This window comes from Cygnus atratus, chromosome 2, assembly GCF_013377495.2.
Source record: "Cygnus atratus isolate AKBS03 ecotype Queensland, Australia chromosome 2, CAtr_DNAZoo_HiC_assembly, whole genome shotgun sequence".
In the NCBI taxonomy this organism is placed as follows: domain Eukaryota; kingdom Metazoa; phylum Chordata; class Aves; order Anseriformes; family Anatidae; genus Cygnus; species Cygnus atratus.
The window spans coordinates 134,783,333-134,809,637 of NC_066363.1; the positions used below are offsets into that span (position 1 = coordinate 134,783,333).

The 26,305-nt window shown below is 36.3% G+C and overlaps 1 protein-coding gene across 1 annotated transcript in view; it reads left to right on the forward strand.

Moving 5' to 3' along the window:
- The window catches only part of SLC26A7 (solute carrier family 26 member 7), a 64,899-nt gene extending 39,193 nt beyond the window's left edge, over window positions 1–25,706 (forward strand). Inside the window, exons 12-20 of the mRNA XM_035546324.1 lie at window positions 990–1,085; window positions 8,181–8,287; window positions 11,092–11,158; window positions 16,106–16,243; window positions 17,959–18,007; window positions 21,516–21,616; window positions 23,529–23,583; window positions 23,673–23,776; window positions 25,627–25,706. Coding sequence (XP_035402217.1) covers window positions 990–1,085; window positions 8,181–8,287; window positions 11,092–11,158; window positions 16,106–16,243; window positions 17,959–18,007; window positions 21,516–21,616; window positions 23,529–23,583; window positions 23,673–23,776; window positions 25,627–25,662 — 753 coding nt within the window. The 3' untranslated portion in view covers window positions 25,663–25,706. The remainder of the gene's footprint in view (window positions 1–989; window positions 1,086–8,180; window positions 8,288–11,091; window positions 11,159–16,105; window positions 16,244–17,958; window positions 18,008–21,515; window positions 21,617–23,528; window positions 23,584–23,672; window positions 23,777–25,626) is intronic.
- Window positions 25,707–26,305: the final 599 nt, after the last annotated feature.

Genomic DNA, 26,305 nt, shown 5'->3' on the forward strand with positions numbered 1-26,305 from the left:
GTCCCTGCTCATGGCAAGGGGGGGGTTTGAACTAGATGAGCTTTAAGGTCTCTTCCAACCCAACATTCTATGATTCTATGAATTTTATCTAAAGATGTCAAAGATGTTGAATACAGCTCCAAAATTATCTAAAATATTGCTATGTTTGTATACAATTTTAAAAAGTACTGCATGCTATTGTTTGCAGTGTCAGATGAAGGCAGAACACTTTTAAAAACATCCTGTTATAGCTTATTCTAATCATGCAAATCAGAGACATTTGAAGATGCACAATATGTCTTTTTTCTTACTATACTCTTTTCCTCCCTTCATTTTTATACAGAATATATGTAAGTTTTGACTGTTGAAAAAAAAAAAAGAAAAAGAAAAATGTTTCATATGTTGCTTTCTTGGTATTTTATTACTATTCTCCTACACTTTTTTGGTTCTCCCCACCTCCCCACTGCAAGTTGATTATTCTCCATCACTCTTGAGCTCCTGAAGATTTCTTCATCCCTTTATGCCTTCTTTTTTGATTTGGAGAACTATAAATTATCTTGTCTGCCACAAAATTAATGGATATTTATTTATTTATTATTTTTGCATTAAGCACTTTCTGTAGGTAATTATGATGGGAAATTTGATTTCTTCACTGTGGAGAAGTTTTGCGCTGATTTGTTTTGGAGTCCCCCAAATGTATCAGAATTAGTTGGTCTGATGATCCATGGAGAGTCTTGGAATGTCCTGAAGTTTTTGTCATTTTCTCATAGTCAAGTGCCCTCTAGAATGCCTTCAAGAAAGAAAAAGAATGTCTGTGATACTATTATATTTACATCAGAAGAATACTTGAACTTATCCCACTTTTGAAACACTAACTTCAGATTTTCAATAATTTAATTACAATATTGATCATTGAACTGGAGAAAGAACATTCATTTTCCCTACTAATTACATAACGAGTTTTTGTTTTTCTTTTTTTCTCTCTCTTTTTTTTTTTTTTTTTTTTTCAGTGTGTGCTAGCAAGCATTATCATTGTGGGCTTGAAAGGAATGTTAATACAGTTCCGTGACTTAAAAAAATATTGGAATGTGGATAAAATAGACTGGGTAAGTGAGACTCAATCCTAGGAGTTTTTCTTGAGAGCCTTTAATAAATACTTGCTAAATAAACTTGAATAGTTCTATGGCCCTAGAATAGATAAGTGCAAGACATTATTCAAGACATTGTTATTAGGGTTTTTGTGTATTAATCAGATTATTTTCTGTCTCAGAACAGCTGCATCTGAAATGTCAATTGTCTGTATTAAAAAAAAAAAAAGAAAAAGAAATTTTAGAAATTTTGGCAAGTGATAAAGAATCAAACCCAATTTAATGCTGAAAATGTATATACAGTCAGACCAGACTAATTGGGTCAGATATGTATCTAATTTTGTAAGCCTACTCTAGCCAGTTAGCATGTTTTTGCTATTGTCATTTTATTATTATTATTATTATTTTGCTATTTTTTGTTATTGTCAAAAAGATCCCAGTATCTTTGTTCTCTTTGGATATGGAATGACCACACATGACAAACAGAACTGGAAACACCAGAGATGCAGAAAGATGTAAATTGCCTTACCTCAGAGATTTTGCAAAGAAAATATGTATTGGAACATAATGAAAGATTCTGCAGTATTAGAGATAAAATAGAGCAGAAAGAGCAGATAGGTAGAAAGAGGCATAGTATGAAAATACAGTTTAATTCAAAGTCTGAACAATCTGACATACCTTTGCACAGAATTCCCAGCAAATATTAAAGAGGACTCCATGTTTAGGAAGACTTCTAGATTTCTTTTCCAAGGGAACCTTTGAATACATTACTTAATTAGTGGAACCAAAACTTTTAACAGCTTTCTAGATCACACAAACACATATTGATATTCCCTAATGATTCTGAAACTTCTGCTTATGCAGTTTCTGTTAGCAAATATTTATAAAAGTATTTGGGGCATATCCCCCTGTTCTGTGGTGGGAGATACAGGTTTCTGGAGGTAATATTCAATTTTGTTGAACTCTCCAGTGACTTAGTATTCTACAGGGGTAATGGTCAGTCTAGCCTGATTAAAATATATATATTTTAAAAGGTATTGAATTTCAGTATGGAAAACGGAATTGAGTACACATCATCAAGTTTGACTATGTGAGGTTTCTCCTATTCCATGATAGAAGACTGGAGTTATTATTATTATTATTGGTATCATCCAGAAGAAAAGAAGAAAAGGTCTATCTTTCATGAAGCCTTATATTCCTCAAGCAGCAACATTCTGAAAATATTTTCTATCACATGTACTGTATTTGGTCTTCATCTTGACCCAGGCTGCCACTGACCCAAATGATAAATGATGTGGATCAAGAATTATTTTGGGGACAGTGGACTTAAGAAATTTGGTAGTTATGGGAGGCATCTATAGCTTCCCTAACAATGCATTGAGAAAATAAATGGTTAAGTTTTCCAGCAGAATGTTCTAGAAGCTCACTAGCCTTGATGCATCTTTATAGGCAGACTAGCCTGACTGATTTTTGCTTTTGTAGTTTTGGCAGAAAAGGATGGGTGAGTAGTTATTACATCTCTGACATCTGTCATTATTTTTGAGAGTTTATAGAGAGGGAGAGTTTGCTGGGTTTATCTTTTTGACTGAACGTACTTGAACAACGATTTATCTTCAAGTAGTTGTACCATCAATCCTTAGCCTTACAGGGTAAATCATCCTGCTCTAAATAGCATAACCTAAAGCTCTAAACATGGATCTTATGTTGCTGCCTAGGCTAAGGAGCCCCACCAAGCCCAGTGATTTGAGAAATTACAGTGGTGTTGATTTTGGCCTGAAAACATTCACCCAAGACCTGACAGCTTGTTGGAAACAAATCAGTTCCATTACCAGGTTATCCAGAGCATTTTGAAGAGAGAAACTCTAACAAAACATTTGGAAGTAATTAGCAGCTGTCCTTTCTGGAACTGATTGTTTGAAGGGTGTGTGTCATGTAACATAGAAGTCAGGTTTGTTATGCTCATGTGTCTGGCAAATGATAGTGCATGGAAACAGAATGTTATAGTTTTTGTTACCTTGTTCCCTCACACTTAAGCTTCTCATTGAACACAGTTTGTAAACTAGTGATTTATACATCATAATCCTTTTAAATGTAAAAGGTACAGCTTGAAATCTCTCCATTCAGCCATGGATTGCTTTTTCTTGCAAATTTAATATAATTTCTTGCAAATTTAATATAACTACATATAGTTGTTAATATAATTACATATACTTGTTTCAGTTTTCTTTCAACTTTTTTTTTTTTTTTTTAATCAGATTTCAGGAATGTCCTGCTTTTAAATCCCACCCCTCAAATCACAATGAACTTTCCAGCTAGAACCTCACTGCTCTTGCTCCAGAGTCCTTTTCTGTCATTCACAACTTTCACATTAACTTTAAAGGTCTCTTGCTTCAATTAAGGTCTTCTGTCAGCCCCAGCACCTTCTCAGATTACTTCAATGATTTCAGATAAATAATTGTTCTATTCCACTGATATGTGTTTTAAAATAACAGTATGTTTACATAACTATATACATTACAAATTTTCTCCTCCCTCCATCTTTTGGTTGTTTCTAAGGTGTTGATCCCTGTGTTATCTGTGTTTTTTACGCTGACCTGAGAATGATTTGTTATGAATTTTTGCCTCTTTCTTTCTTTTTTTTTTTTTTTTGGGTGGCGGGGGGAAGAAGGGAGGCAAGGTGGGGTGGGGGAGGGAAAGTGGACTTTTTCTGTAAGTGTCATCAGTTCAAGCATTGATTTCTGTACCCTTCCCCGCAAGGCTAATTCCTTCTGCAGGCCTACTTGTTAATGTATCTTCTCTTTTATGTTCACCAACTTGAGAGTGCACTTTCCTAGTATCAACAAAAAGGCCAGTAAAGTTCTTGTTAACTCTTTTTAGGGTTGAAAATCCCAGATGAGCTGCAGCTGTTCTAACTAGTCAAAGACTGATAATGGACCGCTAAAGAAAAATATTCATTTTGTTGTTAACATTTGGAAATAGAAATTACCAAATACAGGGAAAATGTTTTTCAGAAGGTGAAAAATGACAATAGAATAAGGATTATTCTCATGAGTTAAACAGCTATATAAAAGGGATTTAGGGTATTGAACAGAAAAATAATATTTTATTTAAAGATAAAAAGTGTTACAAATTGTACAAATGACTTGGCCAGGAAATGACCTCAGCTGAGGCAGAGCTAAGTTGTATGCCTGACTTGTAAAACAGAAAAAACAGGAACAATTTATGGTAAAAATTACACATTCCTTGCATGGTGTTGTGATGCGAGAGGTAGTTATGGACGAATGAATTGTAAGTGTATGCACATTTATCAATATGTAAAAGATGTAATCAATGATACCAAGTCAGCAATTAAAGTAGAGCCAACAAGGGAGGGCTTACTTTCAACAAGTGCCCTCCAGCATCTTGCCAGTGTGGGTTTCTGAGACACAAAGCCACCACACTGTCAAATTACTTTGTCAAAATAGATTGGAGTAAGGGGTGCAGGGAAGGTCTTCCATGGGATTTTGGAGCCCATTGGTGTAATTTCATGCATTTTTAGAACATTTTATCTTCTTATCCCCATGAGGATATCCTCATGACAACATTGTAGATTTGTTCAGGTATTCATCATGGTGAGGCCCTATTTCATGAGAGATCTCAGAGGGCTTTGTTAATAATCAAATTTCCACAGAGTAGCAAACATTCCAGCTCTTCTATGACAATAATTTTACACAAATACTTCTAGGTTATGAAGTCCTAGATTTTCTATCCCTCCTGCATTAATGAACATGCTACTCTGTGTTACATTATTTTTGCTGCAGTTTGTCTAAGTGGAGTGGGAAGAGGTTTACAAGTGCCTAATCCATTGAGAGTGTGATTGCCATATAAATTCTTTTTAAAAAATAATATTTATATCAGTCCATCTATCTCCAGGCAGTCTGCAGAAACAAATACCCTCTCAAGTCTTGAGTATGGAATGCTTGTGAAAAATGATATTAAAAAAGTACCGTATCATCTACTATTCAGCAGTTCTTCTTGTATGACTGTAGTGGACTTGAGCACTCAAATGCTGAGTTTTGGTGCAGGGTACTCTGAGGAATGTATGCAGGCATCAGTCATTTGTCTGCAGAAGGATGTTAGGGCATGGATGTACTATGTATCCTCCCTGTAGTCTGAGCCTCCTCCTGGACTCCAGCACCTTCTCTGCCAAGGCAACTGCTGAATGAAGAGGACTTTAATAGGATTCTCCTGGCTACATGCAAGTGACTGGCATACTTCACAGTATATACAGTGCAAAGCTTGTCAGTCAAGTCCTGTTAGGGCATGACTCATCTCTTCCTTACGTAGTCACCAACACAATCAGGAAGAATCATCCTAAATTCCCCTCTCTCACTGATAAGCAAGTCTCCATTGATTATAGTGGGAATCTAGATAGCTCACCCAGATGCAGACAGCTGTGCTGTAGATAATGTTGAGTGAAATGAACCATACCCATACAGTCAATAGTTGATCATTTCAGTTTGCAATTAAAAGTAAATCTATCATCAGTTTTCAAAGTGGTACAGAAACCTTTAGTATCACTGTATTTTAGTGTTGCATTGTTTAATCATTGACCTAGAGAGTATTCTCCCACTTCTGTTGATATGCTTTTATCCCACCAAGTTCCTGTCACAGCCTTCCCCCAGTGGTGGATGTGTAGATCCTATGAAATTCAAAGGTCTACATGGAAACACACTGCCCATAGAGTTTCAGAGATAGTTGCTACATGCATGCAGTCACAATACCTCCCAAAGCTTCTGATACTTTCTGATACACGCAGGATTCAACATAAATCTGTATCTTCTACTTGTTTCTTTTTCTCCCTCTTTAAAATATAGTACAAGCATATTTTGAAGTTGGATTTTGTTTTGATTTTTGAGAGTAACATGTACCCATATAACACATTATCTCTGAGGTTTGAAGAATGAAGTGGTTAGATCCTATCTATCCTGGAGTATGTACTAACAATCTTGAAGTAAGTTGCCAAAGAAACCTTTGATGTTTTTATGACTTCTTTGTTGAACCTTACAACAGCCCATGAATTTAAAAAAAAAAAAAAAAAGTCTAGCAGATTAACATAACTTCTTCCTACAAGTTTGATGCTACTCTGCATAAAAAGTACTGACTCAAGGCCAATATAAATCACTGAAAGGGTGATTGGCAGATGAGAATATGATTGCTTTGGCTCATCCTCTACAACAATAGGAGTCTCTGGTTACAGTTAAGATGTAAGATACTATGCTGCTAAAGGGGTACTCAACTAGCTTTCTCAGTACTCAGCAGTACTTCAACATTTTTGGCTTTGATTCTTCCAGTGTGGACTTCGTTTTGGGATTTCATCTTTCCTTTTTTCTTCTGAGACTAAGAAGAATTTTGCAGGTCTTGCAGCAGATATTTAGTTAGATGTGATATCAAGAATAAGGTGACAACAAGGCACAGGTCTGCAGTTGTGGATTGCTTGATCTCAGGCTTTGTCAAGGGTTCAGCCTTACCAGAATGGGCCAACTCTTGATCCAAATGAATTTCAGGTTTGTAGTCCTTCTGTTAGCCCTTTCATATTCAGAAAGCTCCTTTGTAAATATATAATAAATAAGTTTAGAATTAGTTTCCTTCTGATCAGAAAGTACTAAACATGAGTTGCTTTCCTTTCTTTTTTTTTTTTTTTTGTGTGTGTGTGTGTGCAAATATATCCACAGCAATTTGTATAAGATCTCATTTTAAAATATTACTGGAGACTGAGAAATGTTTCAAAGAATGAACCACCTCATTTCCTGGCAGCTGGGTCATTGAGGCGACTGCAAAACCTTTTGCAGTAGTTAAGAATTTTTGAAGATGAGGGAGGAAAAGGTTTCTCAGTAGAGTCATGTAACACTCTGTCCTCCATGAAGCATGAATTAGTACAGTATGACTTACAGTTTATAATACATAAAATAACAGTTCTGAAATCTAATTGAGCAAAATTCCTGTGGTTAGGCTGAAAGTATGCTATTGTCTCTGGCTTTTCCGAGCTAAGTGAAAGCATCAGAAAGGGTAATTTTAACACCAATCGTGCCATTGTAATGTGATCTGTTCCTCTGCAAACATTAACAAGAAGCACTGTAACTGTTCAAAGGGGCACCTGTGGAGAACAGTATATTCATAGGAGTGAAAATACTTGCCATTCTTTTTTAACACTTTTTATATAAAGATTAGGTGGCAGTCTTTGCTTAAGGGTTCCTCAAGGAAAGAAATATGTGCTGAATATCCCTAACATTAAAGTTATATAAGAAATCCAGCCATTTATATTTCTCGCCTTTTAATTTAAAAATCTATACATTGCTATGCCACATGGAGTGTTATAGTATGGAAATATAGATGATTATTTTTGTTTAGAAATAAATTAAGAAAAAAAAAGAAACGTCAAATTTTTTTTGCCTTTTAAATATTTAAAAACCCTTTTAAAGTGACTTTTGTTTCAGATATTCTTTGTATTTTTTTTAATTATATTTAAAATGAATTCACAGTATTATTTATCAAGCATTGAAAGATGGGGAAGCAATCTGAAATCTTACCATTTTCATGTGAATGAATTCCTTCCCCAACATTTTAAAATTGTTATAGAGTTGATTTAGTCAGCTATAGTCTGCTAAATGCCACTTTTAATTAACTTCCTATCAAATTATAATTCCCAATTAAATAATTAGTGTGAGAAGAGCTCTCTGTATGTGATCTTTAGGGTACTTCATTGTGTAAAAGGAAAGGAGGATATTAACTGAGTGCAATGAAGAAGCTGACAATAACTTACAATATGAAAAAATCAAATATAGCTTTAACAAACTGAGTTTATTCTGAATTAGACTGTTAGTGCAACTTCATATACTGTTTTAAGGAACTCCAAAATGAACTTCTGTGAGCATTAGGATGATGTGTTCTCAGTGGAGTGACATTATTTTGATCGATAATTCAGTCTTCTGTATTTGTCAGTTCAAAGATCCAAATGTTCACCTCTCTTTTTTTTTCTTTTTTTTTTTTTTCTGACTCATATAATGTGGATTGTTACAAAATTAAAGCTAATCGCCATTCACCTAATCAAGTTTTTTTCTTCCCTCCTTAAAGAGCATATGGGTTAGTACTTACGTGTTCACAATCTGTTTTGCTGCTAATGTGGGACTGTTGTATGGCGTTGTCTGCACTATAATAACTGTGATTTTCCGCTTTTCCAGGTAAGTTATAATTTATTGAAATGTTCTAGTACCACATCATTTTGTCTTCTTTCTGGCATATTGCTTCACTGATGGGATATATATATACAGTACACTAAATTTAACAATGAGACCTCAGTTTTTAGTTGCATAGAATCACAGAATGGTTGAGGTTGGGAAGGACTTTTGGAGGCCACCTGGTCCAACCATGCAGGGACACCCAGAGCAGGGTGCCCAGCACCATATCCAGGTGGCTTCTGAAGGGCTCCAAGAAGGAGACCCCACAGCCTCTGGGCAGCCTGTGCCAGGGCTCCATCACCCGCACAGCACAGAAGTGCTCCTGGTGCTCAGGGGGAGCCTCCTGGGGGCCAGTTTATGCCCAGGGCCTCCTGTCCTGGCACTGGGCACCACTGAAAACAGATTGGCTCTGTCCTCACTGCACCCTCCTTTCTAATTTTAGAAAATTATAGGATAAGATCATTCAGAAGGAAAAGTCACACCTGTAGGCTAAAACTTTTTATACTATGGCATTATTTTGTGATTTCTCTTAATATTACACATCTCTAGGACCCATTAAATGAAGGTAGCATAAAATCAACAGGGCAATCAATAATATAAATTTGCTTCCATTCAATACTTTTTTGCCTCTGAGGAAGAGTATTTCCGACAAGACTAGCACAGGATTGGCAAGCTGATATTTGTTTTGCTAAAACACATTAATGAAAGATAATTACACAACATTTTCTGATGTCTGAAATGTTCATTGTAAATTCTATGTATGAATTAGAAAAGTCAGGACAAAGTAACTAAATCTAACATATATTCATATATTATTTTCAATATATTACAGTTGCTACTTTTGATCATGAGTAAAGGAAAATATCATCGTTCATGATCATTTCGTACTACAAAATTAATCCATAACTCACCAGTCCTACAAATGACTTGTAGGCAAGCAGACAGTTGTTTGCACGAACATTTAATTGCACTGGAATTAAATACCATATAGACAGTTCAGTTTAATGCTCATTAAAATTGTGCAGAGCTCTGTTCTCACAGAATTAATTTGCAGAATCGGCATGAAAGTAGCTCAAAATTGCAAGACAATTGCAAATTATGGCAGATGGTTTCTGCTTGAAACAGTCAGAACCTTTCTTGTAACCTTCTGCTACTCAGCAAACTAAACTATGAGTAAATTCTGCTAGTAAAAGAAAAGATAAGTTTCCAAGTTATTTACATACTGTGTTTGGATGACTGAGGTTCTAGTGATAGGACTAGAGGGAATGGCCTCAAGTTGCACCAGGGGAGGTTTAGGTTAGAAATGAGGAGACATTTCTTCTCAGAAAGAGCAGTCAGGCATTGGGACGGGTTGCCCAGGGGAGGTGGTGGAGTCACCGTCCCTGGGGGTGTTCAAGGAAAGGTTGGACGTGGTGCTTAGGGACGTGGTTTAGTGGGTGACGTTCGTGGTAGAGGGATGGTTGGACCAGATGATCTTGGAGGTCTTTTCCAACCTTAATGATTCCATGATTCTATAACAGAAGGGATATTTGACAAAAAAAGCTTTATCCTCTGTTATTGGACAGAGACCTCAGCCTGAACCTGCACAAATTAATAAATAAGACTCTTTCCAGTGATTTTTGTAGTCTTTGATCATGTTGCACATGATTGTCCATTAAATATAAAGGCACTGAAAGATCTAACAATCTTAAAAGTTGTACTGCACAGGTAAGTTTAGCACAGGAACATGCAGTAAGTCACCCAGTCACGGACAAAAATGTTCTCAGTAATGACTGTTGCAGAAGAGTTAGACACTAAAGCACAAAAAATGTTGTAGATGATTTATTGTGAAATCTCTGTTCAGACACCAGAGTATTGGACATGGTATGTTATGTAATGTATCAGAATATATTAAAAAACAGCAGCAGCTACAGCTAGATTTATGCAGACAGGAGAGAGCAGCTGAGTTTTGCAAGCCTCATTTAGCTGACCCCAGTACCTGCAGTGACCCAGTACCTCCCTGCGCATTGCTGCATCTACTAAATGCTTGTGTTCTGGGATGATTTCCATTGCTTTAGGCACATAGCTCAGATGATAGCTAATTTTATAGATATCTTGTTCTCCACTTAAATGTGTTCCTGCAAAGGATGTATGGAAGTAGAATATCTTACACTGAACTGCCTTTTCAAGGCAACTTTCTCTTTCCACTGACCATATAGAGAACATAGGGACACCGGCTTTTCTAGTTAAGTCCTCCACTTTGACAGCTATAGCATAATGTTTTGTTTTATCATACAGAGGTGCATCAATTTTAATGACAAAAAAAATCCTTGAGTTTCATAACTCATATCTATTGAAAATCTTTTTTTCCTTTCCTTACAATATGATTTTGTAGGTAAAAAATATTAATTAAAATTAAATTGTACATTTGAAGTTGTAATTTATATATTACATATCTTGACATAAGACTAGCTCTCTGGCCAGATATAAGTCAATAATGAAATTTAATATAAACATTTAATAATATAAACATTTAATAATATAAAAAATAATGAAATTTAATATAAACATTTTATTATTAATATTTGAATAAATATATAAGGTTATTAAATTTTCAAATTGATATTCTATAATTCTAAAATTTGCCTTTTACTCTTTTAACTTCATTATGATTATGATTAATAAGCTTTATATGCACAAAAATATATATGGATTGTATTGTCATAACTTTAAACTTGCATGTTGTAATTTTGGTGTGTTTCACTTTCTGTTTCTGTTCATGACTATTATTATTTGCCTCACAGATTTTCTGTTTGTATTGGTTACAGAGCAAGGACACTGAATTTGAAAAATATGAAAGAAGTGGAATATAAATACAAAACAGAAGATAATTGTGTAAGTTAAATTATCTTTTTCTTTTCCTTCTTTTGTGTCCTACTAATTTATATTTGTTTATCTTCTGTAATTGTTTACTAGCTTATAATCAGTATTTTCAGAACATTTTTATGAAATGATCACTTTGAATCTAAAGCCTGTGTGAGATAGAGAATAGAAAAGTAGCCTCAGGAAATTGGAATATTTTCCTGGTTCTGTTGCTGGTCTGCAAAGTTAAGTTAGGCAAGTCCTTTTATATCTACCTGCCTTGGTTTATTTGTTACTTTTCAGTGAGGAATTGCTCTTTATAAAGTTTCCTAAATCCTGTCTGCCTAGGGAAATCTCTTCTCAGCAAGAACAAGGGTTGTCTACACAGATGATAGCTGTGTAGATAATAAATATTCTTTTCAGAGTTCCTCTTTTCCTGAAAGTCCTTTGATGCCCTCATCATCTACCACCTCTTTTCCACCCCTGGTTCTGCCACCAGCCCCTTGTGACCTGGCTGTCCCTGAGGACGCTGTGTGTAGTAGGAAGAAGAGACAGCAGCATGAAGTTGTCAGACCACTTCACACATCGCACCACCCTGAACTCAAATGAGGGTACCGTCATATGAAATATGGATGGAAGCATCTATCGCAAAGAACGTGGTTTTCAAATTTGCTTCTTACAAACTTAAACCTACTAGTCAAAGATTCTATTTTTTTCCTTTTATTCATTTTTTTTTCATTACCATTATTATCAAAGTTTCTTGTGGTTGGGCCTGTGGTAAGAAGGGAAGGGTAATGACCCAGGGAGGTGACCTTCCTCCTCCAAAACAAAACAGTAGGTCAGCAGCCAAGAAAGTAGAATCCTGTGTCCTTTCAGCATGGAGTCCATTCACTAGGACATCCTGACCTCTTCATCCTGGCAGTTTCTACTATGTCTGCTTTACTTTCCCAACACATATGAAGGGTCTTCTGTACAAGTAAGCAATGTGCTCAGCAGTTATTACCCTATTATTAAGAGGCACTCTTCTGAAGAATTTATTTTGTCTGGCAAATGTTTTCAATCAGAGCTATCTCAGGCTCAAAATCTGAATTTGGCTTGGGTGGGTTTACTGTTTTGGCATGCTGAACAATGCTGGAATGTGAGAGGTACATGAGAATGGGGAGGATTCTAAAATGTAAGTTAAAAACACTATTGTTGAGGCTGGCCCAACTGTCAATTATTATTATCACTTTTCATTTTTAAGAAAATTGGTGGAGTAAATTTGTCAGAGCTGGGTAACCAACATTTGACTTGCCTACTTTTGTGTGTGCGTGTGTGTGTCAGTTAATAAAATATCTGTACAAATTCCTGTGCATCATTTTTAAGCTAACTGTTCCCCCATCTTTTTATCCTGAATGATTAAGATTAGTGCCAGTAACCAAGTAATAACAAAGCAGTGTCTGCAGACACTGGGGAAAATAACATTTTGTTAAGAAAGCAAATTGCTCAAGAGGTTATTATACAGAAAAAAAAAAAGGAAAATATTTTTAAGATTATATTAAATGTTTTTAATTTAATTTATGGAGTCAGTGGGTAATTTGGGGTAATTTTTAATGTATGAATGTTAGAGTAATCCAAGTTGCACTGGTAAATAACAGCTTAGACATAAGCAACAGGACTTTTAAACATGAAAATATGCAAGCTTAATGATCTACCCCGCCATTAAGGTCTGTGGATTTATAGGGATTATTTCATCAACAGGAGAAAAGACACTTTGATGTGGAAAAAATTAAGAGGGTATTTAGAAACTTTTTTGAAACACGTTGTACCAAAAGCATTCACTAAACTGTATTCTTACCCAAGTGTAGAGAGAGCTGTGCCATGTGCGCAGGGCAATTGGCAGCATCCTTCTAAGTGACAGAGTAAAAACACCTGAGATGATTTTTTTTTTCTTTCTGGGCAAGAACAGACAAAAATAAGTTATTTTTTTCTCAGAAGAGTTTTTATTGAGAAAGGAGCTAGAACTAAACCAGAGCCAGGACTGATAGACAAATTTGGCTTCCCCATCCTTCCCCATCCATCTTCCCTATGAAGAAAGGCTGAGAGACCTGGGTCTGTTCAGCCTGGAGAAAAGACTGAGAGGGGATCTCATCAATGTTTATAAATACCTGAAGTGTGGGAGATAGAGGGATTTGGCCAACCTCTTTTCAGTGGTTTGTGGGGACAGGACAAGGGGTAATGGCCACAAAATTGAGTACAGGAAGTTCAGCACCAACATGCGAAAGAACTTCTTCACGGTGAGGGTGACGGAGCACTGGAACAGGCTGCCCAGGGAGGTTGTGGAGTGTCCTTCTCTGGAGATATCCAAGGCCCGGCTGGATGCCTACCTGGGCAGCCTGCTATAAGGAACCTGCTTTGGCCGGGGGATTGGACGACGACCTTTCGAGGTCCCTTCCAACCCCTACAATTCTGTGATTCTGTGATTCCATACAAAAGGTTATACCTAAGTCTTCCATCAGCTTGATTTGGCCTTATGATTTGAGACTTTCAAGTCTTTCACCTCATATTAGCTCATTGACGATCACAGGATTTGATCTCTGCACATCTGCCTTATTTTGTCTTTGCATATTCTACTTTGTCAGTTCTGGTATGGCACCAAAGTGTCCACTTGTCTCCATACTAAGCCATCTATAAAATAGTTTTTAAGGGAATGTTAGACTTCACAATATTTCTACATTCAACCATGTATTGACCTCTGTTTTACCCCTATTTAAGAAGTTTTATTTAATTTATTTATTTATTTTTCATATACTCTTACCCTTTTTAATTGCTGGTTAGGCTTTACCACTTGACAGACTGAACTATGTTGGTGATCTGATGATTGCATTCACAGGTAAATTGTAGTAAGTCACTGTACATAGTCTGGGGTTCATTGCCTCGGTTCTGGATGTCTGAGATGTTTCATTAGCCTGTATGATGTCTGCTATGGTGGTGTCTGAGAGTTTGTCTGCTTCTCAGAAGTCTACAGTAAGGAGACCGTTTGTGTGGTTTGTGGTAAAGATTTTCAGTCCTGTTTTGCTTAAGGTCTGTTTGGAAAACTGTGCATCTTCAATGCAATCTCATGATTCTTTGGACTTCTACAAAATTGCCTCTCTGTCAGCTCCACTTACTTGTGTTTAAGTACGACCTAGTTAAGTAACTTTGCATGTCTTTGACTTTCATGAGGAAGAATAGAAGATTTTGGAATTTATATTCTCTTGCAAACTCTTGGAGTTTGTTTGTTTGTTTGTTTTACTTCCTATTACCCATTGTCATGAGTAGTTCACTTCTGAGAGCTGATACTTGCATAAATCATATATTTTACTTTGGTATTAAAAAAATATTTCAGTAATGAAAATAAACAGAATCATTACTGTGAAATGTTCAGTTGTGGATTCAATGATCCTCTTTTTTTCTCATCTGTTCTCATCTTCTCATCAAAATGCTCTGAACTTCCATGTGTAATCCAGAGGTCCAGCCTCTATGAAAGACATACCTGAAAGGCAAATTAATCCTATTGTGTTTTTGCCAACTGGAGCTTATTAGCAGTGTTGTTATGGATATTGAAAGATCGATAGTTTCATGCCTGTTGGGTAGAAAATGCTACTGAAAATATGATCCTGCTTATTCCTGTTTTACAACACTAGAGGCATAAAAGAAGAGTTATTTATTTGAATATAGATAAAAAGCATGCAGATGTAGTATCTTTTACTAGATCAAATAGTACAACTGGAAAAGTAGAAGACCGTAATAGCCAGCAGACTTTTCTTCAAGTCTGAAATACAAGCAGCAGGCATCTAAGCAGCTGAGAGCAATTGCTCCACAATGAGTCAGGTCTGTCTCAGATGGTGATAGAGAACAAGTGGTTGGTATCTATCACATAGATGGGATATTTGCAGGGAAAACAGCAAGAATAGGGTTCTTTCCCAAGGAAGAGAGACACACAGTTGGTTTGTAATTTGTCAAAAGTGAAGACATCAGTAGAATTAGGTTAATTCTACCTAGAAAACCTGTGTGTCAACTGAGCTGCTGATGTTGATATCTAATATATTTATATATATATATATATACACACACATCGTGACTGGCTTTTTACATTGTGAAGTTTGGATGAAACTTTTTTTGATAAAATGCAAAGACAGGTTCCAGGGCAGATGATGGTTCTTGTGTGGATTATTGATTATGTTGGTTGTAGATAAATGCTAGCAAAGTTTTAAATCAGGCTCAGTCTGGATCCAGTCAGTACAAGTGGGACCATCAGGAATTTGCTTTTGCTGAAGGGCTTAGTGAAGTAAGAATGGCTACAGAAAGGTTTCTTCCAGGGCAGGAGCTTCTGCTGCAGGATGTAGTTAAATGATTTTCTGCTTCAACTTCAGCTCAGGGTGGTATGAGAACCAGAGAAGTGGGACTGGTGGGAATTTCCTCTCGTACTGAAGTCAGTGGTGGCTTTTTTCATTTCCATGAAGAAATATCCCTATTGTACTACAGTCATCTTCAGATGACCGAGATTAGCATTATGACTGTTTCCTCAAACCAGCCACATTGTATGCTCCAAAAACTCGTCTACTTTTTACAATACATGTAATACTTACCTAGTAGAACATTTTCCCAGTCTGCAGACCTTGTCTTGCTTGTGTCTGGGAATCACACCAGCTGAAACAGTGCTCCTACTATTTGCCAGATGATAGTTCTTAGTATTGTGCATTGGAATTAATATGATTTTGCTTTTGTGCTAACCTGAATTAAGGATAATTTTCCTTATAGATTACTTTTTTACTTCAGTCATGTGTGAAGCTGATCAAGATGGTTATCCATTAGATCATCTTCACAATCCAAAGTTCATTCTAGGTTGATTTACAGGAATTTTCATGACTTTTAAACAAATTACTGCTGTTGTTATTATTATTTTAATTTGAAAAATGAAGATAAATTTCTCAGCATTTTGTTTATTTCATTTCACAGGAATCATTAAAACAGGTAAAGATAGTTTCAGTCACCAACCCATTAGTCTTTCTGAATGCCAGGAAATTTCAGGCAGACCTTACAAAAATAATCCAGAAGGATGGCACGAGCAGCCAGGCATGTGAAGATGTAAACAAGGTAAGATGTGCTACATGCTTCAGTAATCATGGTGACAGTGCTGAAGAGTATGACTGCTTTCTTTGCATTTTTTATTATAATTACTTGAAAAGAATATCTTTCCTACCTCTCAATATAAGGTCCTGTAAAAGACATTAAAACACTTAGCCAAAGCTCTTCAAAATTTCTGGGAACCCTTACATAACCTCAGATAATGTGAGCTTGTGACTTTGAAAAGTCAATGAGTAGCTAAAATTCTACTTGAATAAAGTTGTGGGTTTGTTTATTTTGTTGTTGTTGTTTGTTTTGATTTTAATCTTTTCTTCCTTCTGGAGATGAGTCCATGAGAGACAGATGCTTCATTTCTGATTCTAACTATGAATAATTTTAATAGATATAGGAAGAAGGTACAAACTGCTTGAAATTTTCACCTAAGGCAGTGTTTCTTTTTAATTTTCTGCACTGATTGTATTGGAAAAATAAATAGCAGAAAAAATTTTGTATAACTTGTTTTTGGAAAATGTCCCAGTAAGGACTGTATTTGTAAAGTTTATTTGCACATAGCTACCAAAAATTCCTACAATGTTCCCAGAAAGAGGGAAAAACGTACTGTTTTTCTATCATTACAGTGAAGACATTCCAATCCAATACAATAAAAGATAAACTGTAGGCAATCTCATCTGGTTTGGTGAACTGGACTGAGAAAATCATAGATATTTCCTAGACGGTTTGTTAAAACAGTAATATTTGTCTACCACCTCTGCTGTCTCTTGCTAAAGTTCTGCACTACCCATTCCTACTCTGATGGGTGCCTTCTTGTTATCCAGAAATCCAGCTCAGATATTGTGCTGCTTTTTTTCCTTGGCTCTTCTAGTTTAACTGATTTGGATTACCAAGATAACAAACTCCCAAACCGAGAGAAATTACTTAGGATTTACATGAAATTAATTTATGAGTTAATTTAATAATTGCAATGAATTAATAAGTTAATTTAATAAGTTAATTTATAAGTTACTTAGGAGTGAGATGTTATCCTTTGTCTATTCTGGAAGTTACTTGGCAGTACAGCTGCCTGAAATACTGTGCATAGTTTTTTTAATTTTTATTTTTTGTGTGTGTGTGTGTGTGAAATAATAGTCTTTCTAGGGAACATAATGGAAATGAAAAAGTATTGCACTTTGGATTTTGTTTCCATGCTATATTTCTGTTTTATGCATATGTCTACTGACAACTTAACATTCATACTGAAACCATTACAAAAACATTTCTCCAGATAAACATAACTCTTTAATAAATTTACATCAGAACTATTCTCACTAAAACCTTAGATGAGATTGCATCAAGTAGAAGTTAATCTTAAAAGTTTCCTAACTTGAATTTATCTTTTCAAGAACATCTTTCTCATCTTTCTATCGCTTCTTAACCCCTGCTTTCCCGAGACCATCATTTTCATAATATGTTTTATAATGGATACAAATGTCAAAGAGATTGAGTCATCTGAAGGGAAAAAAAAAGTGAGGTTACAGTTTTATATGACATTAGAAGAAAAATGAAAGGCTTGCTCAGCAGATATAACATATCCAATAGACTGTTGCATACAATATGGTTTTTGGAGAGAATGAGTTAATTTTGATATTGGCAAACAGAATTCTTGTGCATTGCATTGATTTCCTCTGGTTACTCTGCATTGGATTAGTTTTCCTTGGTATGCTAATTGTTCATTGCTTTTATTTCAGTGTGAGCAGAACACATTACTCTGTTCATTTTCCAATGGAAGTTGTCATGGTGAGCTTATTATCTATAAATTATATTAAAACCAAGATGGATGTAAGTGTGCAAAATGGCTCCAGGTTTTTCTATTTATTTATAGGTGAACTCAAATTGTCTGGAAACTAGTATTTCAGATAGATCTCACCTTCACTGAAGCATGAGTGCTAAAAATTGTTAAACTCTGTTAACCTTGGCCTAACAGGTCCTGTTTTTATTCTGTTCTTGACTGAGTTTATAAGATTTCAGAAGTGGGAAACCAATGAAAATATTTTTGTCTGCAGGAGTCCCTGCTTATTTCACACAAATCACTCTGCATATGGATACGGGTACCTAGTGGGGGAGGGGGGGGGATCACTTCCAGCATTGCTGCCTTTATTGGTCTTCAGCCAAAGGCCTAATAAGCTGTTTTGCTAAGCTGTGTTCTTGCTTTCTTGTGTTTTGTTTGTTTGGTTGGTTGGTTTGGTTTTGAGCTCATTGTGGGACTTGAACATTAATATGCAAATCTAAAAATAGGGTGGGATTAGAGCTATGTGAAGTCTTTGTGGTCTTTTAAGGCACTGATGAGAAAAACTCATAAATGTCATCTGAGTTATCAGTGACACTGTGGCCACCAATACAGCGCAGTAAAACAGTACAACACAGAATAAAGGAAAAAAAAAACCTAAGGGTTTGCTTTTAGTTAAGGATTAAACTGGATAATTCTACTCTTCCCACATTTTATAGCATTTAAATCAAACCAGAGCACATACATTCCCATGGGATAGCTGCTAGAACCTTTTGCAGAAGATACTTTATACAGATGACTTCATCATGGATGGAATTCAAATGCTGTGTTTATTTAAAACACTTATAAGCATTAAGACCACAGTAAAGAATCTGATTTGGGGGCTGTTGTCTGATAGTTTATGCTTATTAACTAGGCTCATGACATTTTTATGTTTTTACAGTGTTTACTTTACTTGGGGTTGATAAAATGTTTTGCTGTAGCACAGCAACATAACAATAATGGCTATTGAGACTATACAGTGCTATACTGTAAAATGGTAAATGAGCACACAACATTGTGTTTGTGGGGAGATCTTTGGAAGGTCTTGTCAGTATACATTTCAGGTTTCATTGAAATGTGGTTTCACTGGATGAACTGGTATCTCACATTACAGAAATGACAGATAGCACAGGACCTCTTTTCTGATTCCTTAAGTCCTGCCTTGAGGACTTAAATGTTGTTGTTCTTTGTACTAAGCAGAGTATGGTGACTCTTTGTGGGAGCTTTAAAATAAAAACTGGAGAGGAGGAAAAATAAAATCACTAAAAAAGCTTAAAATTTTAGGCTTAAATTTTTAGGAAGGAGGGGAGCAGGAAGACATAATTCTTGTCCTGACATCAGTTGTCCTAGAAGGTGCAGCGGCATCTTTGTCAAAAACTTTATTTTCGACCTCTGGGGAATACTGAGTTGACATTGTCTATATCAGCAACAAGTTAATTAGCTTCTGTTGCCCTTGCCCAGTGGTTCAGAGGCAGCAGGTTCTCCCCCCACCCCCCTTCAGAGGTCAGGCAGCCTCCAGTTAATGGCAGGATGCCATTTGGGGAAGGTAATGCGAGCTCCAGTCCAGCATAGCCTCTCTCTCTCTATGCATATGTACACATGTACATATACATACGGTTTGACCTTGTTGTGGTTTAGCCCGGCTGGCAGCCAAACACCACACAGCCGTTCGCTCACCCTCCCCCCTCCCTCTCTGGGATGGGGGAGAGAAACGGGAAAGTGAAGTCTGTGAGTTGAGATAAAGACAGTTTATTAAGACAGGGAAAAGAATAACAATAATAATAATAATAATAATAATAATAATAGTATTAATAGTAATAATGTGTATGAAATAAGTGATGCACAATGCAATTGCTCACCACCCGTTGACCGATGCCCAGCCTATCCCCAAGCAGCCGGCCCCCCACCCCGGCTAGCCACCCCTATATATTGTTCAGCATGACGTCAGATGGTATGGAATACCCCTTTGGCCAGTTTGGGTCGGCTGTCCTGGGTCTGTCCCCTCCCAGCTCCTGCTGCACCCCCAGCCTGCTCGCTAGCAGGACAGAGCGAGAAGCTGAAAAGTCTTTGGCTTGGTGTAAGCACTGCTCTACAACAATTAAAACATCAGCATGTTATCAGCGCTCTTCTCATTCTAATCCAAAACATAGCACCCTGCCAGCTACTAGGAGGAAAATTAACTCTGTCCTACCTGAAACCAGGACAGACCTTCATGAGGTTTGTCAAGGAAGAGATTTCAGAGTATAGTGATAATAGTAGGGTTTCATGGTGTGCTTGTGCAACATATCAGCTAAGCATACTTCAGGTGTAAGGTGAGCTCAACTTCTGTGCTTGAATGTAGTATTTCTAAGTTAAATCAATTCCCTCCTTCCTTCTCTATTTCTTTCCTTCCTTCCAATTTCTTCATTATTGCTTCTGTTATACAGAAGCAAGTTACCTGTAATTATATTTATTCAAAATCTGTTTTTGAACTGTCAAACTTTTAACTTGTATTTAAGCAGCATAACAATCAAAAGGGAAAATTAACCTCAGACCATTTTTTAAGGTAAAACTTGTTGGAACCTGCAGATATAAATGTGCTTGCTTTTGGGGGTGAGTAAGTAACAGGGAAAGAGTAAGTTCTTTTGGTTTGGAGACACAGTTTTGTAGAATTGATTACAGTAAGCAGACCAACAGATCTCATAAATCCTTCCTGGTTTTCCACTGCAGTAATGCCAGGCAGGCTTTCTTTGAAATTCTTTATTTTTGTTTGCAATGTGTTTATTAATGTACATTGGACAGTACAAAGAAAGTAAATCTCTGGAGGTGCAAGTGCAAAAGACTCAGACTCCTGTCAGAAGGGAATTAGCACCATTATAAATCTACACAATAAGAAAATTCTAAGTCCCCTCAAGATTTTAAAATCTTTTCTTCTGCTGTGTCAAAACCATTTCAATTAACCTATCTTTACATTCATAATTCCTTTCATTCATCTTTTTTTTTTTGAATTTTATGTTTTGTGATAACTAATATTAAAGTTACTTGTCCACAGACCATTGTAAATAAGATGTACATTGTTTTATTGTTTTCCTTTTATAAATGCCAGGAATCATCTGCATGCTAGTTCAGGACACATTTAGTATGTACGCAGTTTAAGAATCTGAGAGGTATATTTTCTCTGTGAATCCTAAGTGAACTTTCCCAAACAAGCCAGAATCATGTAGAATTTCAAATCTGAAGAACTTTTTTTTTTGTCCTGGAGAGACTACTTCTGTCTAATACATCTCAGTAATAATATATTCTGCCTGTCGACTTCACCCCATTGCTCTGATGGGCCTTCATTTATCTGTACTTCTAAAATGTGCCATTTGCTTAATGCATGTCCCAGTAAACAATAGACAAATTTTACTGTGATATTTTGGGCTTATTTTGTTCTGTCGTTATACACATTTCTTGACTATTTGCTAATTAAAGCTTTCTCCCATATCAAATGTGCAGGTGAGTCACTGCAGCCATCTCAGAGTGAGCGACGTGTTTTGATATTAGACTGCAGTGGACTGAGTTTGTTTGACTACACTGGAGCCTCCATGTTGCTTCAGGTATTTATAACACCAGATACATTCTGTACATAGAAATATATGATTGCACACGCAAGTTATTGGGACCAGCTACTACTCACATCACTCACATTAGTGGATAAATGTGGTCACTTACAGAAAAGATGAGCAGAATTTTGGTACCAAACTGCGCTATGTTTATATAAAATAGTATACAAATAATTCTAAATATTTTAAGTGACATTCAGTGCAAATGTAAGTATTCATATTTAATGGAAATGAGTTTCTGAAAGCACTCCTTTTTATGTATTTATTTATTTTTAAGCTGATTTAGGTCATATTCAACCCTGTCATGTCAGTTATGTCAGTTGTAGCAGACCTATGTGTGGATTTACACCATTAAAATTTCAGCTTTTATTTCTGTGATTTTATCTATATGACTTGCTTTCTTCTAAGCCAGGAGTCTTAATGATCTCCATGTTTTCTTCTGTGGGTTACATACCTAGAAGGTTGGGTTCCTTGCTCATTGCAGGAGCCCCGAGAAGACCAAAACCAGCAACCATAACGATCAGTTGTATATAGCAGATGAAAAAATATGTTCAGAATCCATTTCCTATGTTTCCATAGGGTTTGGCATTTAATAGAAGATGTACAGTTAGTACAGATTTAATTGGGTATGCAAGGTTTGGTTCATATATTATTTTTTTTTTGTAAGATAGAAGACTAGATTTGAACTTGGGTCTCAGCCCAGGCCCTTTCTTATCCTGTTTTCTCAGTTTACTGAAGTGAATAATGAAGTGCTAAATTAAAAATAATATTAATAATAATAATAAAATTAAAACAACATATCTAGGTGTGTATATAGTCAAAAGGAAAACTGGGATAATTAAGTAAGGTGAATAGGAATTATTCTTTACTACATCCCCCCTCAAAATAAAGGCATTCAATAAGCTTAGTAGGTAAAAAAAAAAAATAATTTGTGAAACTAATTTCCAAAAGGTCTTTGAGATCTCAGAATGCAGATTAAATCAAAGAGGTATTAGACAGATTTGTGGGATACAACTCCATCCTGGGCTATGAGATACAGTTTGGGGTTGCAATCTCTATCTGAAAGACAGGTCCAGAACTGAGTTACCCAAAGGAAGAATGCACTTCTTCCATGTTACACTCATTCCCTAATTCTCTAAATACCATCACTTCTGCTGGAGTTACAAGGATTTTTATTCTGAAGCAGGCTTTTGGTTCCTTTTAAAAATCTGTTATTCTGATGCGGTTCTCATTGAATCTCTTCTATTAGAATTGTTCCACTTTACGTGGATTAATTAAGCTTTTTTATTTTTATTTTTTATTTTTTTAATGGGGACTGCCTTGGATGCTTCCTCATCTGTCAGAAAAGGGCCTACTCTAGTTCTAGAGTTATTTTCACTTTTTGTTACTTTCTAGCTTATTGGATACCTAGTCTCTGTGAAGTTGCATATTTTCAAAGAAAGGAAAAATAACAACTTACTGCAGAATGTAGCATGATGGCTATGGCAATTTTTTGATAGACTACTGGAAGTTTCAAAGTTTCCTATGTCAAATTCCTGTCTTTCTGGACTGGTTGGTAAGCGTACAGAGAGGAGATGCAGCAACTTGTTGAAAAAGGCATACTGGAAAAACTAATCTAAAAAATATAATTATAAATGCTATCTTATTAATCAATTTAGTTTTATTGCCGGTAGAACTGTAGAGTACTTTGTGGAGGGGGGAGGAAATGATGCTTTCCTGTTCAGTGTGGGTTTTCTTGTTTGTGTTATAGAGGGGCTCTCTCTGGTGGTTGCTGTCAGCATAGCCTGACACATAGCACTTCATGCTCTGCCTGCTTTGAATACATTCTTTTTTTGTGTATTTTATTCTCTGCTGGTATTTTAAACAGTTTTGTTTTTTTTTGAATTTCATGTTTTCACACATATAGATTTACATGGATTGTAAAAACAGACACATTGATGTGTTGCTAGCACGCTGCAAAGGCAAGTATAAGCTTACAGCAAAATTTTTAACATGACAGTTTATATATCCTCACTACCTTATCAGTGCTCATATGTTTGTTTTATTACAGCTTCCTTGATAAAAGCAATGCAGTACGGTGGAAATCTTGAATCCGAAAACCCTGTCTTCTTTGAATCTGTTTCTTCAGCAATCGATGCCATTCAGATTCACAGGGTGAGACTTACAGCAGGGGTAGATGAAGTCTGGAGGGGCTTCTTGGACGCTCACTGCACTTTGATAGTCTGGGGAAATCTCGTTTATCCAGTGAATGTTTTGTGCAGAAATCTTTTATCTGTATTCTCTGCAACCAGTCCTCAGCCTCTGGGGCTGCAGTTATCACATTTTCCCTGCTTGCATTCTCTTCCTCTCCTTTTGCAATAACTTCTATGTCTTCTATGTTGGATCCAGAGGCATGATGTTCAGGTGCATTAACCTGGGTGCATGGTCCACTGGAAAGCATAATGTCATTTCAAAATACCTAACGTAGCCTCTTGGTGAGGGAAATTACCTTGTACCCAGCTGTGCATAACTAAAGCTACACTCTGTTCCTCAGTCTGCGTTGCTTAAACAGCATGCCTCCGGTTAGCATTGCCCTGCTATGTGCTAAGTAACAGAGAAGGTGGATAAATTTGAGTTGGGGTTCCAAGCTGATTTGACCAAAACACTTCTGGATCCCTGGCAGATTTGTTCAGAGCTAAAAAGCCCATCTCTGCCTGGCCTTGCAGTGTAATGTGTTGGCTCACTGGTGGAAAGAGGGGAGAGGACATGTATGAGGTGGAAGGGAGAGCTAGAGGGAGGAGGAAGAAGGATTTGCTCAGAAATTGAGGCTAGAGGCTTGAACATGCATTTGCTTAAACATGTATTTATTTGCTCAATAATAATTCTTCCATTCCTTTTTAAAAGGCTATAAACCTGGGCTTTCCTCGTAAACTGTATAAGCCTTTTCCATTGTAATCCCAGTGTAACTGAGCATACATTATAAGCAGTGTGCTTTCCCATGGTTGTATTTATGATTCCAAACATGGCTAGAGCTCAGTTCAGAGCGCTCTCCAAGAGACATTAAACTAATCATGGTCTGTGGTTTCTGTTTTCTCTTTCTCCCCTTTACTGTGATCCGGCACATTTTACTAATTTAATTAGAACTGCCTATGGACAAAATACACTTTCCATTGATTTACCCAGATAAGGCAAGTTGACTCTTGTTCTGGTGGATTGACTAGGAAAAGTATGTTCTCTTTGGTGCTTTTCAACATTTTTCTTTGTTGCTCTGCAAAAATAATTTACTGAAATGGTAACTGCAGGGCAAAAATAATGGGAATGGCTATTGTATTTGCCTGGGTCTGATTAGATGAATTAGCATGATTGTTGTGTTATAAAAGGTCTACACTCTTTATAGACACCAATTAATGTTCCTAACATTCTTGTAAGATAGCTAGTATTCCCTTTTTATGGAAATGGGAAAGACCAGGATAAATGTTCAAGTAAAAAGGAGCTCAGAAGTCCATTTTTCGAGGAACTGATAACATGCTTCTATGGGAGCTGCTAAGCAAGTCAAAACTCTGAATAATGATTTAGTGGAGCAGTCTGAAAAACTTGCACACAGTCTCAAATTTTGAATGTAATTATTATGGACAGTGTATGTATGCTGCCAATGCCTCTTCAGAGCACTAAAAACATGTGAGTTGGTTTCTTGATGTGTTCCTTGACTTTAACAACTGCAGATAAGATGGACAGGAGTAAAACGGCAGGGTGACCACGGTAGCAGCACCACACTGTAACTGTGTCTACACTTCATATGACTTTTTAAGACGCTCAGGTCAGCAGGAATTTTGAGTGAAGAAAAAATGGCAGGATAGAATAGAAAAGAACAGAGTAGAAAGAGGTGGAAATTGATGGAAAGTGATTTGTTTGGATTTATGTTTCTGATCCCCTCACATCAGTCTTTTATCCACTACTTTTACGTGATATTCTAGGAAAGCATTCTAATACTTTTTTTTTTTCTTCTTCTGTTTCTCACAATTTAGAATTACAGCAAGTTCAGTGAACAGAGTGAAGTGTGATGCTGACCCATCAAATGTGGCTAGTCTGATCAACTCATATACAGAATGAACTATACCGCGGTTTCTCTTTAGCATTTTTTTTTTCTCCAAGAGATCTCATAGATGCTATTTTGTATGCCATACATATTTACAACATTCAGTAATGACAGATCTGCCATTCAGAAAAAAAAAATCTTTAGCTGCCATCACTCAGAGAATGTTCATACAACTGTTCTATAATGGTTTTATATATTTTTATACACATTTAGACAAAAATTATTAGAAAGCAGATGTGGGGTATTGACTGTTTACTATCTTTTAGATATCTTCTATTATAACATTAGTTGTAATATGCATCTGTAGTTTTGTGCATGGAATAAGGAGACATGAATTCTTAAAAGCAGTGTGTTATAATTGATACAGTATATGCAGGAAGTCATACACCAATGCATACTCTAATAGCTTTACTTATCCTTTTTGCTGTTCAAGATAGCTATTTGCAATAACAGCATCATATCACAGCTAGCATATCCTTGCATTTTTCATACTTGGTTATTATATGCTTTTTAATGCCTGCCAAGGTCAGTGAGAGCACAGTATATTGAAAGAAGGCAGATGGATGTTGGCTAAGTGCACTGGATTGTCTCTTCTTCTAATAGATGTC